The 19811-nt window shown below is 45.9% G+C and overlaps 1 protein-coding gene across 1 annotated transcript in view; it reads right to left on the bottom strand.

The window, feature by feature from the left end:
• Positions 1-1764: 1764 nt before the first annotated feature.
• ANKRD11 (ankyrin repeat domain containing 11) overlaps positions 1765-19811 on the bottom strand; it is a gene marked incomplete in the record, with an annotated part of 181987 nt that continues 163940 nt past the window's right edge. Inside the window, 4 exon segments of the mRNA XM_077451033.1 lie at positions 1765-7236; positions 10957-11049; positions 12251-12394; positions 15140-15238. Of these exon segments, the coding sequence (XP_077307159.1) occupies positions 7051-7236; positions 10957-11049; positions 12251-12394; positions 15140-15238 (522 nt within the window).

Here is a 19811-nt window from a genome sequence, read left to right as displayed (position 1 = left end):
TTCTTCTCACTGATCACCAATGTAAGGAACATTCTTCACTGATCAGATCACCAATGTAAGGAACATTCTTCCCACTGATCACCAATGTAAGGGACATTCTTCTCACTGATCAGATCACCAATGTAAGGAACATTCTTCCCACTGATCACCAATGTAAGGAACATTCTTCTCACTGATCACCAATGTAAGGAACATTCTTCTCACTGATCACCAATGTAAGGAACATTCTTCTCACTGATCACCAATGTAAGGAACATTCTTCTCACTGATCACCAATGTAAGGGACATTCTTCTCACTGATCACCAATGTAAGGAACATTCTTCTCACTGATCACCAATGTAAGGGACATTCTTCCCACTGATCACCAATGTAAGGGACATTCTTCCCACTGATCACCAATGTAAGGGACATTCTTCCCACTGATCACCAATGTAAGGGACATTCTTCCCACTGATCACCAATGTAAGGAACATTCTTCCCACTGATCACCAATGTAAGGAACATTCTTCTCACTGATCACCAATGTAAGGGACATTCTTCCCACTGATCACCAATGTAAGGGACATTCTTCCCACTGATCACCAATGTAAGGAACATTCTTCCCACTGATCACCAATGTAAGGAACATTCTTCTCACTGATCACCAATGTAAGGGACATTCTTCCCACTGATCACCAATGTAAGGAACATTCTTCTCACTGATCACCAATGTAAGGAACATTCTTCTCACTGATCACCAATGTAAGGGACATTCTTCCCACTGATCACCAATGTAAGGGACATTCTTCCCACTGATCACCAATGTAAGGGACATTCTTCCCACTGATCACCAATGTAAGGAACATTCTTCCCACTGATCACCAATGTAAGGAACATTCTTCTCACTGATCACCAATGTAAGGAACATTCTTCTCACTGATCACCAATGTAAGGAACATTCTTCCCACTGATCACCAATGTAAGGGACATTCTTCTCACTGATCACCAATGTAAGGAACATTCTTCTCACTGATCACCAATGTAAGGAACATTCTTCTCACTGATCACCAATGTAAGGAACATTCTTCTCACCGATCACCAATGTAAGGGACATTCTTCTCACTGATCACCAATGTAAGGAACATTCTTCTCACTGATCACCAATGTAAGGAACATTCTTCTCACTGATCACCAATGTAAGGAACATTCTTCTCACTGATCACCAATGTAAGGGACATTCTTCTCACTGATCACCAATGTAAGGATCATTCTTCCCACTGATCACCAATGTAAGGAACATTCTTCTCACTGATCACCAATGTAAGGAACATTCTTCTCACTGATCACCAATGTAAGGAACATTCTTCCCACTGATCACCAATGTAAGGAACATTCTTCCCACTGACCACCAATGTAAGGAACATTCTTCTCACTGATCACCAATGTAAGGAACATTCTTCTCACTGATCACCAATGTAAGGAACATTCTTCTCACTGATCACCAATGTAAGGGACATTCTTCTCACTGATCACCAATGTAAGGGACATTCTTCTCACTGATCACCAATGTAAGGGACATTCTTCTCACTGATCACCAATGTAAGGGACATTCTTCCCACTGATCATCTCACTAATGTACTTAGATTTATCAATTAAAAGGGGTTCTCTGAGACCAGTATGTTACTTTAAGTGTTCCTCCATGTGGAGGTTGAGAACGGCTAATTGGGAACGTACCGCCAAACTTGACTCAGTTTGTGTAGAAAAAAAAAAAAAAAACACTCCACAACATTTTTTTTTTAAATTTATTTACGAACATTATCTCTGAGGGACAACAGCATTTCTGGCCTTCTCTCTGTACATGCAGTTGTAGAAAATAACATTTGTGTCGTATTTCTGCAGGAAGTTGTATACAGCTGAATGATTGAACCGCAAAAAAGGGGGCAGCGCAGTGCACAGGCAGCACCAGCACTGCCAAACAATATGTACACAACCAAGTGAAAAATAAAAAGAATAAAAAAAATTACATTGTTACATTTAAGAACGCAATCTGGCTGCTGTATCCATCCACACACTGTACGCAAAGTGAACTGTTACAAAGGGTGTGGAGCGACCTGCTAAGATCGATATTTACACATTATGTACAATGTCTCGTAGAACCAATACAGGAGGGAAATATACAATCTGCTGAGACATCAATCAACATACCACAGGTGAGAGAAAAGGACACACAGGTGTGCTAAAAGAATAAATAAAAAAAGGTTCAGTTTGAACTTCTGATTGTGAACAACTCATGCCTTGGTACTGGAAAACGAGCTAAAAACTGAAAAAAAAAACCAACAACACATTGATCGATCCCTCTATAGGAGTAGTCAGGAAATCTCACGTTAAAAGGGGGTGTGTTAAAAAGAATCAACATCTGATTGGGGATTTCAGGTAATCTGCCAACACAAGGAGTGTCCCCCCCAATGCCATTCACAGCCCTACCCCCGCAGTGTCACAGCTCCAACCCCTGGCCTCTTAGTCAAGGTGATACCAGGAGGAAGGAACAAACCCCCGAAATGGTTCACCTTCCAGCGATGGGATTGGATGGAATGGTCCTGTGACTTGCATAAGCAGCTCCCAGTGTTTTATAATGCCCCATAAGAATCAAAGAACCCATTTAAAACCTAACAGGCAGCTAATACCATAGAAACATGTTGATCATTCGATACCTGGGAGTTGAAGATGGCGTGCAGATAATGAGATTACAAAATTCTCATGCACACGGGCGTGCACAGTGTACGATTCTGGCTCTTGCTGCATACTGCCCCCTATAGACATGAATGGCTGCATGACAGTACTCGGATCTGAGCGATTGGTGTGTACCGACCCCCCCCCCCCCCATATAGACCTGAATGGCTATATGCCAGTACTCAGACCCGAGTAGGAGCACAGCCATTCATGTCTATGGGGGGGGGGCAGTATGCAGCAGGTTGGTATGCCAGTACTCAGACCCGAGTAGGAGCACAGCCATTCATGTCTATGGGGGGGGGGGGGCAGTATGCAGCAGGTTGGTATGCCAGTACTCAGACCCGAGTAGGAGCACAGCCATTCAAGTTTATGGGGGGCAGTTAGGTTGTATGTCAGTACTCACACCTGAGTAGGTGCTGCATAGTGCCCCCTATAGACATGAAAGGCTTTAGGCCAGTACACAGACCTGGGTAGATGCACAGCCAGTCATGTCTATGGGAGGCAGTATGCACAAGGCTGTATGCCATTACTCAGAGCTGAGTGGTGGGTGCTGCATAGTCCCCCCCCCCCCCCAATAGATGTGAATTGCTTTACCAGGCTGTGTGCCAGTAATAGAGCCTGAATAGGTGCTGCATACTGCCCCCCATAGACATGAATGGCTGTGCATTTACTCAGATCTGAGTCCTGGCCTACAGCCTTACACAGCCATTCACACCTGTGGGTGCAGCACCCACTTGGATCTGAGTACTGGTATACAGCCTGGCACAGCCATTTCTGACTATGGGGGGGGTTGCACTGTGTGTTGCACAGTGCCCTCCCATAGACATGAATGGCTGTATGCCAGTACTCACACAGACCTACGTTTGGCACATTGACCTATTTGGAACAGTCTGTACGCTGTACATGAGTGAATTCAAGTATTGGCGTATACCTGTGTACAGCCATTTATATCTATGGGTGGCTGTACACGGCACTGGGGCTCCCTGGGTGCAGAAAACAAAATAATGAATTTCATGTTGTACAATCTGCACATGTTCCTGAGGCCAAAAAGGTGACTTGTTTCCACTTTCAGCCACAAAGGAAAAATGACGGCACCTAATATGATGCATTTACTTCAAGTTATGCAGCAAATGTTGCCTGAAAGAGCAAGTATGCCCCCTAGTGGTCACTTTAAAAACGTGAACAAAACGATTCTGGATTTTAGTGCTGGCCAAAAAGGTCAGTTAACATTTTCTGTATGCAGTCAGATGCAAGGAATCCGAAAGCGCGCCGAGCTCAGGACATAGGAGGCTACAAACCACTATCGAATCTGCAGGAACAGGGAACCTGTATTCATCCTTTATAACTTGCCTGACATTGTAGGTTCAAAAGTCAACTTAGGATAAAATTGTGTACTCCGGCGCCACCGGCCTGGATGTCTAATCTGGTTCTCTATTTACACAATTAAAACAATTTGCTGGGGAATACAGGAGATACAATGCCGATAAATCCTCACCGACGGCCTCAGTCATATCCTGTGTGTTCTGATACCGGCTCAGAAGCCAGGAATGACCCGCCAGTCAGCGTCTAATGGGGCGCGTCATGGGACATACCATGTTCACGGGTCATACCATGTTCACGGGACATACCATGTTCACGGGACATACCATGTTCACGGGACATACCATGTTCACGGGACATACCATGTTCACGGGACATACCATGTTCACGGCCCCATTAGCTGTTATAGTAGAGAAAAGACTCACTCTGACCGATCGTCTTGTACTGTGGAATGTAACAAGAAACCTCACAGCAAAGACAACAAATACACGCAAAATAGAAACTAAAAACAGCAAATCCTCAGGAGGATGAACTGTATGGAGCACAAACCAGAGGCCACTCCAACCAATGATTGGACAAACCAGAGACCTCGCTAACCAATGAGTGAACCAGGGCAACCCCCCCCCCCCCCAACCAACGACTGGACAAACCAGACTGGCAAGAGGAGCAAATTGCCAATACAATCTAACAACGCACATCGATCGTCCAGAGACTGGGAAAAAAAAAGCACACGACAAATCTCAATAGTCCGAGACACAATGAAAAACAAAAAGGTGAAACTATTTTCCATCTGTTACTAAAGACAAATGAGCTGAAAACAGACAAGACAATGGTATTAATCCCTGTCTGTAGGCCACGCTGCCACCAAACCGCCCATAGACCACGCCGCCACCAAACCGCCCATAGACCACACCGCCACCAAACCGCCCATAGACCACGCCGCCACCAAACCGCCCATAGACCACGCCGCCACCAAACCGCCCATAGACCACGCCGCCACCAAACCGCCCATAGACCACGCCGCCCCCGCACTACTTACAGGAAACTCAGGACCAGCTTGTGGGATGTAAGCGGATGTTCTAGCCAAAGGTCAAGCCATCTAAACTGGTAGGTTACAACAAGGCCGTGTTCACACGGGTGTATTACAGCCTACAACTCACCTCTGCCAGGGCTACGTTTGCATGCCTAGGTGTCCCGTGCATCCTGGTGCAAGCAGTTCCTATTCCATCAAATTGGGACACAGCTGCTGCCAATTTGACAGCCATGCACACATTTTGGGAACACACCCTAGCTTGTTAAACTGGGAGCAGCAGCGATGACCATACAGCCGATGCTTTCCAATTTGCATGAATAGGACTGCCTGCACGGGGGATGTACAACACCGGGGCATCCCCTAGCGGGCGTACACAGCCATCGCACACTGTAGTACGCCTGTGTGAATGAGGCCTAACTGGTTCAAGAACACAAATCTGTGTTGAACAGATCAACTCCGGAGGACAGAATCCAATTCAAATGTAACAGAGCAAATACAAGAAAGATCGTTTTGGAGGAACCACAGAACTGGGCGGCCCAAGAAACGCGTTCACAAGCACAAAAAACAAGGAGCTTCCATAGTCGTGTCCTCGTTGATGGGATATCTCGGTGTTGACATTCTATAGAAGGTCAATGAACTCCTCACATAGGTCACCATGGTTCTTCTATCGGGGTCTAGGCCAAGCTGAGCTCCATGACCACTCACTGTTCACAACAAAAAGGGACATTTTTTTTTCTATTTACCAGCTACAAGTACCAAGACAATATAAAATAAACCCAAAAAAATATTCACTGAGAACTTCTTAACAGATAACCAAAAAAAGGTGGATGTCATTAAATGAAGTCTTATGGTGTGAAGCTGTAATGGCGTCCTCTTCTGCAGCACGAGGTCCAACCAATCGCCAGAATCCCAAGTGACTGTTTTCCATAAGGCATGAACAAGAATGAGAAATCACATATGGAGACAGAAAAAAAAAAAATAAAATAAAAAGAAATATAGCAAAATACTGAACATAAACAGCACTTTTTTTTTTTTGGCCCATCTGTTACCCAAAACTCCCATAAATGATCTCTTGGAGGAAGGTGCTGCCTCGCGGGAACTCTATATATTACAAAGTTTTTTTTTTGTGTTTTTTTTTTATCGTTTTTAATTTATTTCTTTACACAAAACTGAAAGTGATGTTACAGTACATAAGTTATTTACAACTGTGCAGTAATGTGTTTGCAAAATAATTTATCTAGAAGGCAGCAAAGTACATCGGGTAATGTGTATAAAAAAACTGTACAGAATTTACCAGATACTTTTTTTTGTCTTTTTTTTTATACATATAGGAGAGTATTGGCTCTGTAGTGTTTTCAAGTTAAAGTTCTCCGAAAAGAGAAAACAAAATGCCCGAGATTAAAAGATGGGAAAAGGAGGGAAACGTGAGACACAAACCGGGTGTTAGTCTCCTTTTTAAAAATGAAATTCAGGACAGCCATGCTTCGCTGCTCGCTGCTGCTGCTGGATAGGAGCACGAGGTGGGGGGAGGGGGAAGGGGGGTGAGGATCCTAACCCAGTATGAACCACATGCAGGACCTGCAGGAAGTTTCCAGGAACAGAAAACTCATTAAAATAAAGAGGAGGCCCATCTGCTTTGCAAAGTAGGCCCGGCGTAGGCTGACCTGAGGTAGTCAGCGGCTGAAGGCTTATTTTTGCCTCATCGCACCATGTCCCGACAAGGTGGAACATAAAGCCAACGAAAAAAAGAAAATGAAAAAAAAAAAAAAAGGTAAATTTTTAAAAGATTGCGATTTGCCGATTCGGCAACTGATGATTGCACGGAGAGTGGAGGAGGGGAGGGGCTTTATTTCTCGATGCAGCTGTGCAAGCGAAAACTGAGCTCTTCTTCTTAGCCAAGGGGGCCGGCCCTTGCCAGTTTTGAATGAAAAGAAAAAATAAAAACCAAAAAAAAAAAAATAAAAAAATAACCCCGGAGTCCGCCTTGTCATGCTGGCAAGAGCACAAAGTCATCGTTCACGTCCACCATTGGCACATAGAAAGAGGGAACCTCGTTGACGCAGAGGGATTTGTGTCCGGTCGGATCCAATTCCTGCATCTTCAACTGCCACTCCATCCTCTGGACAGCGTTCAAGGCGGCGGCTTCGTGTTGCTGTCTCATTAACACGCATGTCTGCGGGGGGCAAAGAGACCACCATTAAAAACAAATACCGATATTTTCTCATTACATGTCATGTCACTGGAAATTGTGCTTTTTACATGTCATGAAGACCTTTGTTTTTTTTTTTTTTAAAACATTTTTACAAAATCCTTTAAAGACAATTCATTATAGATCATCATTTATTGCAACACAAAGCGGAACTTCAGTCATTTTCTCATCTTTCCATCTATTAAATCTTCTTTGTTGTTGTAACTTTTGATGGTAAAACTTTTTTTCTGCCAGTAAATGCCTTATATATACAGCCCACTTCCTGCTCCTTCTCTGGTCATAAGCCTAGGCCAGTGATGGGGAACCTCGGCACCCCCAATTTTTTGGAACTACATTTCCTATGATGCTCTGGCACTCTGCAGTGTAATGGAGCATCGTGGGAAATGTACTTCCAAAACATCTGGGGTGCCAAGGTTCGCCATCACTGGCCTAGGCTTATGACATCATGCACAGCGCCCCCTCATGCGTTTGCAAGGGAGGGGTGGATGAGTCATAAGAGGGCCAATGAGAGCTGCAGAGCTAGAGGTGTGCCTTTGTGTAAATCCAGAAAGTGAACAGGCAGCAGCTTCAGCTGCCCACAGTTAAAATGGCTGCGGCCAGACTCAGCGGAGGGAGATTTCTGCAACATATTTGGAAAGTACAGAATCCCAGTATATATAAAATAATATACAAAGTGGTTGGAGGGAAGCTTCAGAATGACAAACCTGTTTTTATTACAGATTATGTGAGCTGACTGCAGTTCCTCTTTAAAGTCCCATATATGAGGGTTCTCTTTCCCTTCAGTTTTTTTCTAATTAAAACAGGTTATTCTTACCAGCTCTGTAATGGTTTGGCACCAATCAGCCCAGATCCTCCTCTTATGGGGTCCCCCATTGGTGCTCTTGGCTCTGCCTTCCCCATGAGTGCACCCATACCAAGCAGGTTGCTATGGGCGGCACTGGTGCGGGGGTCACTCCTGAGCCGCTACTCCATTAACACACAGAGCAGGGCTTGGCCTTACCTTGTTGCTGGCTGTGATTGACAGCAGCGGGCAGCCAATGGCTCCCGCTGCTGCTTTGTCTGAGCCAATGAGGGAGCTGCTCTCATGCACATAACTGGATCAAGATCTGGCTCCTATTGGGGGGGGGGGGGGGGGGGGTGTTGCATGCAGAAGAGTTTTACCTTAATGCAGAGAATACAGGAAGGAAAAGAAACAAAAAAACACCTTCTGCCTTTCCAACCCGACACACAGCTTCACCCTCAGACCATTCATGCTGAATTAACCAAAATCAACGCCCCGCCCCACCACCGCGCTTCACAAACTTTGAAAAAAAGAAAAAAGCCAGGTGGAATCTTCTAGGTCAAACTGACTGACAATCAGATGCAGTCACTGTTTGGGTATTCAGACAGGCGTGGGTAGGGCAGCTGTCAGGGGAGATTTTGCTTGTTTAGCCCGGCTCCTCTCCTTGCACAGCCAACCTTTAAAAAGGAGAAATTCACCTTTTAAAAAAATATATATAAAATGCACATTTTTTTTCCTGCCAAGTACCCACTAGGGGCACTTGGCAGGAGGGAGGAACCAAGAGTGCCAGGCGAGTGACCCAAGAGGAGGATCGGGGGCCACTCTTTGCAAAACCATTACATAGAGCAGGTAAGAACATGTTTGTTGTAAAAAAATAAAAAAAAATAAAAAAAGCCTTCAGTATCAATTTAAACATTGGCTCATTCCCATTGGCACCTACTCTAGATTTTTGGGAAGCTTCTGGTTAATGCAGCAATACCACAGTATACGTTTGTGTATGACTCTAGGGGGTTGTCCTGGGAAATTCACCAAATTCCAACGCCCTATTGAGGGCATCTGTAGGGTAGTGAGGATTGGGAGGTGCCCTTTGTTTACACCTCTATACCAAGGAGCTCTTCTCATATCCCACATTTTGGTTGCCAAATGAATAGTTTTGTTTTATCTTATAAGCCCAATAGGCTTTGTTTTGTACCTCATCCTTTAAAACACTTTAAGAGTATCTTTAAAAAAAAAAAAAAAAAAAAAAAAAAAAATTGAATATATAATATATATATAAAAAAAAATATAAAATATAATAAATATATATATTTTTTTTCTGGATTCAGGGAATTCGATCCTTTCTTGGTCTACATAAAGAATGCAATCTGCACCCACTTCTGTTCTGTAGACAATTCCACTGAAGGAAGCAGCCGGCTCTGTTATTGTCAGGAGTTCTAAGCAATAACATTTCAGTGCTGGGGACATTCAGTGCTCAGTGTTCCCACCATTACAAGGAGTGATGATCTCCCCTTCACCCCCGCCCCCCCCCCAATTGAATATTCCTTTAGGAACTTCTTAAAGGAGGTGAAAACCCGTCCTCGGGTCCCGGCATGTTAAGTGTGGGAAGGCGGCTGTGACTCCTTGAGGCCTAACAGGCTTCCTGCTGCACTTTGTGAATGGTCCGGCAGCCTTAAAAAAGAATCTATAAAATGAATCAATGCATCGAACGATGGATCAATCCACCAATAGAAAAACAGCGCGTATTACTATGTTTGCAATAGATAATAACAAAGTGCAGCGCAGCCTTGTAGGACCTTAGACAGGTCTCAGAAGGTTGGGGGCAGGGAGAGGCTGGGTTGAGTGGAACTTCCAGGGGAAATCGCCTAGGTCATAGATATGCAATTAGCGGATCTCCAGCTGTTGCAAAACTACAAGTCCCAGCATGCCTGTGACAGCCATAAGCATGACACCTAGAGGCAGAGTCTTCCTATGCCTCATGGGACTTGTAGTTCTGCAACAGCTGGAGATCCACTAATTGCATTTCCCTGGCCTAGGGTGATCTCACTGGAAGTTGGAGTGGGTACCTGCCAAAACCCCGCCCCCCTACAAAAAAATAAAAATGAATAAATAATAATGGAACCGTAAAACAGAACTTCCTCTTTAAAAATGAAGCGGAATGAACAGAACACACCATAAAACCATTGATGGCTTCCCGTCTGATCTAATAAGCCAACATTCGGAATGATGCAAGATGAGGGGTGGGAAAAGATCTGCCACACTTCAGGGGCTCAGGTATTGTTATATAGTCCAGTTGGAAAAAAATATAATCCCACATACACAATCCTTCACCCACATTTGATCCAGAGGAAGGGGAAACCCCCAGCAGAGTATCATCCAAATTGCTACAGCAGGGGAAGAAATCCCTTCCTGATCCCGAGAGGCAATCGGATTTTCCCGATTTATTGGACTATTTCGGCTGCTCAGACAATGCCAGGAAAAAAGTGATATCCACAAATCCCCCATAATTCCCTGCTTCGCCATCAGGCCACGTCTCACTATCAAGGCAGTTTGTATCCAGCCCAGGGAAAGCATGAAAAGTTTAGATTATGCGTCCTGCCCTGTGCAGGGCTGTGTCCCTCCCCCACCGTGACGCCACTGACCAACTTTCCATACAAAATCCTATTATCCGCTTTTAATGCTTTATTTCAGGGATATGCGATTAGCGGGACCTCCAGCTGTTGCAAAACTACAAGTCCCATCATTCCTCTGCCTCTGGATGTCATGCTTGTGGCTGTCAGAGTCTTGCTATGCCTCATGGGATTTGTAGTTCTGCAACAGCTGGAGGTCCGCTAATTGCATATCCCTGCTCTATTTGAATATTTGGGACCAATGGCTGTGCAGCTGCAGGTATACACGGCACTCACCTTCATCCGGTCATATTTGTCATCCACATCTTGCAGCCAGGACAGAAACTGACGGGCATTGAACCGATCTCTGACGGATTTATTTTCATCTCCCTGCACAGAACAAAACAAAAAAAAAACCCATCAAAACCACCAGAAAAGGCTGAAGATTTTCAGAGTTGGGTCTAGTACACATCCAGGTTCTAAAGTACAATCGTTCCCCCAATTCTGGATACACGACGTTGGTGACCCCAGAGGGGCGTGTCCGCTTTCTTACTGCTAGTCTGGAAGTTTACCAAAAAGTGAACCGATGCACTCAATTTTGCACTTCCACCTGCAGGGGGCGCGCTGCTTATCCTGTGGTTTGTCACAGCAGAAGCCAATCATTAGGTGTCGGCTTTATGGATGTCCATCGTCACCCGACGATCGAGGGGAGACACAGAACAGAGCTGTTTTGTTAGAGGGGGGTGTGCAAAGCAAGGCATAAAGTCCAGCACATCCCTTCGTAAAAGCAACACAATGGTTAGGGACACATTTAACCCTTTGATTGCCCTAGAGGTTAAACCCCTTCCCAGCCAGCGTCAATAGTACAGTGACAGTTTATATATTTTTTTTTTTAGCACTGATCACCGTATTAGTCACCGGTTCCCACAAAGTGTCAGATTGTCCGCCGCAATTTGGCAATCCCACTATAAGTCGCTGATCGCCGCCATTACTACTATAAAAAACACATTTAAATTCTAGTATTTATCCTATATTTTGTAGACGCTATAACTTTTGCTCAAACTAAATCAATATACTCTTATTGGGATTTTTTTTTTATACCAAAAACATGTAGCAGAATACATTTTGGCCCAAATTGATGAAGAGAGTCGTTTTACAATGTTTTTTTTTTTATAGGATGTTTTATAGCAGAAAGTAAATATATTTTTTTTTTTCAAAAAGGTTGCTTTTTGTTTATAGCACAAGAAAACAAACCCCAGTGATCAAATACCAACAAAAGAAAGCTCTATTTTGTGAGAAAATGTACAAATTTTGTGCACAGTGTCGCACGACCGAGCAATGGTCAGTTACAGCAACAGTGCCGGATCGCAAAAAAAGGCTTGGTCTTGAAGGGGGGTAAATTTTCCAGCAGTCACGTGGTTAAACTCTTCTACAACCTAAATTCCCTACATGAAAAGGGAGGTGGGGAATGAAGAGAACACTAGTAATGTGCAGATACTATCGTTTTCTGTACATCCCAGGACACCTTCAATCCCAATGCCACTTCCCAAACCCATCCACCTCCAGGCCAGCAGCCGCACCCGGCACTCACCTGATTTTCCAGAGGCATGTTGTACACCTCCGAGTCCAGCAGCATGGTGCAGGCACTAAAAGGCACAGCCTGGTTGGCAATTGTCCTGGCCGCTCTGCAATGAACTCTGAGATTCTCCTGTTCACACGACACGATGAGCTTCTCCTACAGAGAGATCAGACCAGTCACATCAGCTTCACGTGAAGACGACTACAAACTTCACCAGATGTGTCCATAGACACCACTACAGCCTTGCAGATCCATAAACACAGGTGGGGGTGGGGCCCAATAGTGATTAGGAGCATTTTCCAACTTACCAGAATGACTGCCCCAAAACCCCAGCTGATCAGTTGGGTTTGGGACCTCTAAGGCCCCTTTTATACCAACGGACTGATGGGGTCCGCATGACTTTTTCAGGCAGACAGGATCAAATCATCCATTGCCCTCTATGGAGCGCTGAACGTCAGCAGACGTGTCTACAGACACCAGACAGCCCAAAAAAATAAAATAAAAAATATGACAGATGCCGAGCCATTCCCCATCCATCTGGCAGACCCAATTGGACAGGTGGTCGGTGTCCCCCCATAGAGGAGAGCAGGCTGTGTTTATGTGTCTGCAGTGGAGCGGACACGGACCGGTCATCTGCCTGCTCAGTGGGGGGATCAACAGAGAGCCCTATGCCGAGCGGGCGGGGGTCCGCCCCATGCCGAGCGGGCGGGGGTCCGCCCCATGTGAAAGGGTTGTAAAGTTACTGATCATAAATCCTGGAATCCCCTCTATTACAGCAAGATATACAGTGCAGTATCTGTCTTTTTTAAATGATGCAGCTAAATACCTTATTTTACTGCATGGCTGTGCGGTCACGTGACCTCCCACCGCTCTGAGGACTACAGTTGGAGCAGCCAAGATTCCCGCGGCGTGGATACTACCATAGGAGCGTGGGATTTGGAGCGATAGTGATCAGCAGTGAGCTCACCTGAGCCGCCTCCTGTTTATATTTGGTGACTCGGCATTGAGCTTGGCGTGTCGTACTTTAATACCACGAGGAGAGACGGCAAGAGCTCGGACTAGAGATACTGGCTTCATCTCCACCACGGAATTCCGAGGCGACATCAGGACATGCAACTATACCTTGAACTGTGCGGTTTCTTATCTTCCATGGTTAACTGCGCTTTTGATTAGAGATCCCATCTGCCTAGGTCTCACCCAGGATTATCCAACACGCATGTTGATCCATTACAGATGTCCATCTTCATCCTTACATTCCCCATTCATTCGGAGGCCACGGGATAGGATCTCAGTACGATCCCCTATGCCAGAGGTCTCAAACTGGTGGCCTTCCAGCTGTTGAAAAACTACAAGTCCCATGAGGCATTGCAAGGATGACAGTTAAGAGCAAGACTCCCAATGGCATGATGGGACTTGTAGTTTCGCAACATCTGGAGGGCCACCAGTTTGAGACCCCTGCCCTATGCCCTTCTTTTACAGCTCCACGAATATTTATGTGCTCCTTTCCAGCCATGGACGATTGTCCTCTGTATGGTTGAGTTATTGCAGGTTCTTGCTACTCCTAATAGCAGATTTTTTGGACTTCTATGCTCGGTGTTGCCACAATGTATTATTGAATATTGCAATCTGCATGGTGTACGGTGATGTGGATGCATGGATGGTGTCTAGACACACTTTAGACAACGTTGTCTTTTAGATGGTGGAAGATTTGTCCCAATTTATTTTGTTTTCATTTGCTTAGCAATAAACTTTTGTACGTTGATAGCCGGTTCTGTATTTTCTGGAATACTATTGTTTGGTACTGTGAACTGCATCTTCTCTCCTGGTAAAGTTTTTGTTTCCTACAGTGGGAGGGGCCAAGATTCCCCTCCGACATCAGCTGAGAGGAGGAGAGCGGCAGGAGGTCACGTGACTTCACAGCAGCACTCGGAAATAAGGTATTGCTGCAAAATTTTTTGTTTAAACCACACACTGCCCTGTATATCTTCCTGTGATGGAGGGGATTCCAGAATCTGTGAATTTACAGCCACAAGAGAACAATGGCGGGAGGGGAAGGGAGGAGATGACCCTCATACCAGCTCACAGGCAGGGAGGGAGGGGGAGAGGGAGAGACAGCGGGATGACAGACCAACTGACCACAGCATCATGGATCATGCTTGTGCGGTCATTTGTCCCATTCTATGCTGCAAAATGCCTGGTTGATCCCGCTTGTTCCTGTGTCCCCATATGTCAGTGATGGCGAACCTCGGCACCCCAGATGTTTTGGATCTACATTTCCCATGATGCTCACCTACACTCTACAGCAGGGGTAGGGAACCTCGGCTCTCTAGCCGTTTTGAAACTACAAATCATGCCTCTGCCTCTAGGAGTAATGCCTGTGATTGTTAGGGTGTTGCAATGTCTCATGGGACATGTAGTTTCAAAACAGCTGGAGAGCCGAGGTTCCCTACCCCAGCTCTACAGTGCTACAGTGTAGTTGAGCATCATGGGAAATGTAGCTCCAAAACATATGGGGTGCCGAGGTTTGCCCACACCGACATATGGGGACACAGGAACAAGCAGGATCAACCAGGCATTTTGCAGCATAGAATGGGACAAATGACAGCACAAGCACTATGCTTTAGAGAAACAGGATTTTTCTTTTTTGGGTTACAACTTTAACTGGATGTGCTGATCACCGACTGCAGAAAACAAACTACATCAGGCAGCAGGGCTCTGAGAAGTTTACAAGGCATTGTAAAACGATAATTAGGTCCGGTATTCAGGATTTTTTTTTTGGGGGGTGTGCTCAGGGGGCAGGATTTGTTTGGGGGGGGGGGGGTGTGCTCAGGGTGTATTTCTATTGTTAGTTTACAAGGCGTATATATATATATTGTAGGATACATAAAATGTCGTAGTTACCCTTTCAATGCTGTGTTGCAGGCGAAGTTTCCCCCTCACCGCTTCCTGCTGCCGGAATAATTCCTTTAGAGGCTCCGATAACGATGGCGGTGGTGCAATCTACAGAAAGAACACGCTTTAAGCACGGACGGGCATGTATGGTTTTTAAATCCGATATTCTTTATTGAAAGGGCTTACTTTTAAAGTTTACAGATAGGCCGTAAAAAACCTTTGGCTAAAATACAAAAATAAATAAATATAGTAAAATAATAAATACAGTAAAACACCAAAGTTAGGACAGAGTGAAAAAAAAAAAGGGGGCAGCAGCATAAATGGTCTCCTTAATCCAATACAGAGCGGCGTACAGAGGCGAAATGCGTAAGTTATCTGTAATCCAGCCGAGTATGAGAGGAGACAGGTAGGACCCGGAGACATGTCGGGGGGTCCCACCACTTCACACAGGTAAGAGATCGTTATCACATCAGTATATAGATCTATAGATTTCAGAGAACTCTGGGAATGCGCTTGTTTTCTCAACAGTTTTCCATGTTATTTAATCTGACCCATTAAAATGCTGAGTGTGGCCATCGGTGCTGATGAAATGTATACCCAATATACGGTGTGTCAAAGTGGTTGTAAATCCTCCATATACCCAGTGAAGTGACCGGCCTCAGGTGATAATACAGATGAGAAAAATCCTCTTATAAGCTGTACTTGTTTATCTGCAGCCATCTGTCCCCTACAACGTGCAGAATTTTAAAACTGGTCCGAGAGTTTTTTTTTTTTTTTTTTAAAGGGGGGGGAGGGGTTTGGGATAAAAGCTGAAGTTGCACTCTGCAAAGCTCAGTGAGAGCCGATTGGAAGGAAAGGGACTCACCCGATTCGCACAGCACACAGGAACAGAACTGACGTTGCTAATCACAGGCTGTGTGCTGGAGCTCCCTCAACTGTCACCTTTTATCTATTTATGTCAAGAATACTTGTCAGAAGTGACTCATGCAGATAGCAGAGGAAGGAAGCAGCAGACAGAAATGACACTTAGTGCTCTGGACTGAGACAAGTACACACTATAGAGGGATGTGCCTTGTTCAGATTTCATGTCTGAGGTTTACAACCACTTTAAAGCGTTAGAGTTCTGCCACTTTTTTTTTTTTTTTTTTAAAGTCAGCAGTTACAAATACTGCAGCTGATGACTTAAAATATGGACACTTACCTGTTCAGGGCGCCTGCGATGTCCTCACCCGAAGCCGATCTGTCGCTCGGCTCTCGGGTGGAGGCGCCGCCATCTCCAGTAAGGGAACCGGGAAGTGACGTTTTGCGGCTTCACAGCCTGGTTCCCTACCGCGCTCGCGCGAGTCACGCTGCGCGTCCTCACTGGTCCCTACTGTCTTCTGGGACCCGCGTGTCTCCCAGAAGACAGTGGTATGGACGGAGGAGGGGCCGGACATGGCGTAGATCACAGTGGAGCCTGCAGTGATCTATGCCCAGAAGTGGGAGAAAATATCTGGATTATACAGGTATCTTCTCCCCCCTGAAAGGTACCAAATGTGACACCTGAGGGGGAGGGGGGGGGGGGGGGGGAATAAGAAAATGGAAGTTCCATTTTTGGGTGGAACTCTGCTTTAATTTTTTAATTAGATGTCAGGATGAACAGACAAGCACAACAATAAGAATGTCCATTTGGGACAATAGACAGCTCCATTTCTGGAAAGATAAAAATATATGAGTAGTGTTGAATGACCACACAATAGTCATTTAACCAGTTGCCGACCGCCGCACGCCGATGTACGTCGGTACAATGGCACGGGCAGGCATAAGGACATACATGTACGTCCCTTGCCTCCCGCGGGTCGGGGGCCCGATCGGGCCCCCGCCCGGTGCCTGCGGCGGTCGGTATTCGTACGGGAGCGATCCCGGACGAGGGGACGGCCATTCATTCATGGCCACCCCCTCGCGATCGCTCCCGACGAATAGAAATCCCCGGTGACATCACTTCCTCTCCTGTAATGTAAACACAGGAGAGGAAGTGATGTATTCTCTCCTCCGTGTCGGTATTTTTCGTTCCGACACGGAGGAGAGCGGATCAGTAAGTTGCACCAACACTCACACACACAGTAGAACATGCCAGGCACACTCACACCCCCCCTTTACCCCCCGATCACCCCCCCAATTACCCCTGCCCCCCAGTCACAGTGACACCAATGTCATTTTTTTTTTTTTTTTTTGCATTGGTGTCATTTGTGACTGTAATAACTGTTAGGGCAGTTAGAGTTAGCCCCCTTTAGTTCTAATGTACCCCCCTAACCCCCCCAATAAAGGTTTAACCCCGTGATCACCCCCCGTCGCCAGTGTCACTAAGGCTGGGTTCACATTGCAGCGGTTTATGAGAACGAATGTGATTCGCACCGCACTGCAGTGCAAATCACATCCGATCTCTGTGCGATTCGAGTTCAGCCATTCGCCGCACCCGCCGCAAATTCGCACGGGACCCTTTTTTTGGCCCGCAGCAGAATCGGATCGCATGGGTGTTCACACCATGCGATCCGAGTTTGCAGATCGCACTGCGATATGCGAACTGATCTGGGGGTGTCAGTAACATTTCACTGACACTCCCAGCAGTTCGCATAGGGCAGTGTGAACTGCCGCCGGGAGGCATGCGATGCGGGAACCCGCCGCGGATTTGCGGCGTTTCCGCATCGCTCCAGTGTGAACCCAGCCTAATAAGCGATCATTTTTCTGATCGCCGTATTAGTGTCACAGGTGACGCTAGTTAGGCAGGTAGGTATTTAGGTTCGCCGCAGCTTTTTATAGCGCCAGGGACCCCCATATACTACCGCATAAAGCCCCCTGATTGCCCCCTAGTTAACCCTTTCACCAGTGATCACCATATAACTGTTACAGGTGACGCTGGTTGGTTAGTTATTTTTTTATAGTTTCAGGGCACCCGCCATTTATTACCTAATAAAGGTTTAACCCCCTGATCACCCGGCGGGTGTCATTTGTGACTAATAACTGTTAGGGCAGTTAGGGTTAGCCCCCTTTAGTTCTAAGGTACCCCCCTAACCCCCCAATAAAGGTTTAACCCCGTGATCACCCCCCATCGCCAGTGTCACTAAGGCTGGGTTCACATTGCAGCGGTTTGAGAACGGATGTGATTCGCACCGCACTGCAGTGCAAATCACATCCGATCTCTGTGCGATTCGAGTTCAGCCATTCGCCGCACCCGCCACACCCGCCGCACCCGCCGCAAATTCGCACGGGACCCTTTTTTTGGCCCGCAGCAGAATCGGATCGCATGGGTGTTCACACCATGCGATCCGAGTTTGCAGATCGCACTGCGATATGCGAACTGATCTGGGGGTGTCAGTAACATTTCACTGACACTCCCAGCAGTTCGCATAGGGCAGTGTGAACTGCCGCCGGGAGGCATGCGATGCGGGAACCCGCCGCGCATTCGTGGCGTTCCCGCATCGCTCCAGTGTGAACCCAGCCTAATAAGCGATCGTTTTTCTGATCGCTGTATTAGTGTCACAGGTGACGCTAGTTAGGCAGGTAGGTATTTAGGTTCGCTGCAGCTTTTTATAGCGCCAGGGACCCCCATATACTACCGCATAAAGCCCCCTAATTGCCCCCTAGTTAACCCTTTCACCAGTGATCACCATATAACTGTTACAGGTGACGCTGGTTGGTTAGTTATTTTTTTTATAGTTTCAGGGCACCCGCCATTTATTACCTAGTCTCACTAGTGTACCCCTAAATTTAGGGGTGTCTACTTTCCAAAATGGGGTCATTTGGGGGGGGTTTGTGCCATCTTGGCATTTTATGGCCTTCAAAACTGTAACGCCCTTAGAAAGCCTGAAGGCGGTGCTTGGTTTTCGGGGCCCCGTACGCGGCTAGGCTCCCAAAAAGTCCCACATATGTGGTATCCCCATACTCAGGAGAAGCAGCAGAATTTATTTTGGGGTGTCATTTCACATATGCCCATGGCATGCATGAGCAATATATCATTTAGTGACAACTTTGTGAAAAAAAAAAAAAAAAAAAAAGTTTGTAATTTTCCCGCAACTTGTGGCAAAATATAAAATATTCCATGGACTCAACATGCCTCTCAGCAAATAGCTTGGGGTGTCTACTTTCTAAAATGGGGTCATTTGTGGGGGTTTTGTGCCATCTTGGCATTTTATGGCCTTCAAAACTGTAATAGGTAGTGAGGAGTGAAATCAAAAAATTACGCCCTTAGAAAGCCTGAAGGCGGTGCTTGGTTTTCGGGGCCCCGTACGCGGCTAGGCTCCCAAAAAGTCCCACATATGTGGTATCCCCGTACTCAGGAGAAGCAGCAGAATTTATTTTGGGGTGTCATTTCACATATGCCCATGGCATGCATGAGCAATATATCATTTAGTGACAACTTTGTTAAAAAAAAAAAAAAAAAAAAAAGTTTGTAATTTTCCCGCAACTTGTGGCAAAATATAAAATATTCCATGGACTCAACATGCCTCTCAGCAAATAGCTTGGGGTGTCTACTTTCTAAAATGGGGTCATTTGTGGGGGTTTTGTGCCATCTTGGCATTTTATGGCCTTCAAAACTGTAATAGGTAGTGAGAAGTGAACTCAAAAATTTACGCCCTTAGAAAGCCTGAAGGCGGTGCTTGGTTTTCGGGGCCCCGTACGCGGCTAGGCTCCCAAAAAGTCC

This window comes from Lithobates pipiens, unplaced genomic scaffold (assembly GCF_037356315.1).
Source record: "Lithobates pipiens isolate NorthernLeopardFrog02 unplaced genomic scaffold, aLitPip1_a1.2 Scaffold_10, whole genome shotgun sequence".
Lineage (NCBI taxonomy): Eukaryota > Metazoa > Chordata > Amphibia > Anura > Ranidae > Lithobates > Lithobates pipiens.
The sequence above is the reverse complement of the archived record's forward strand: the minus strand, read 5'-3'. Positions and strand labels throughout refer to the sequence as shown.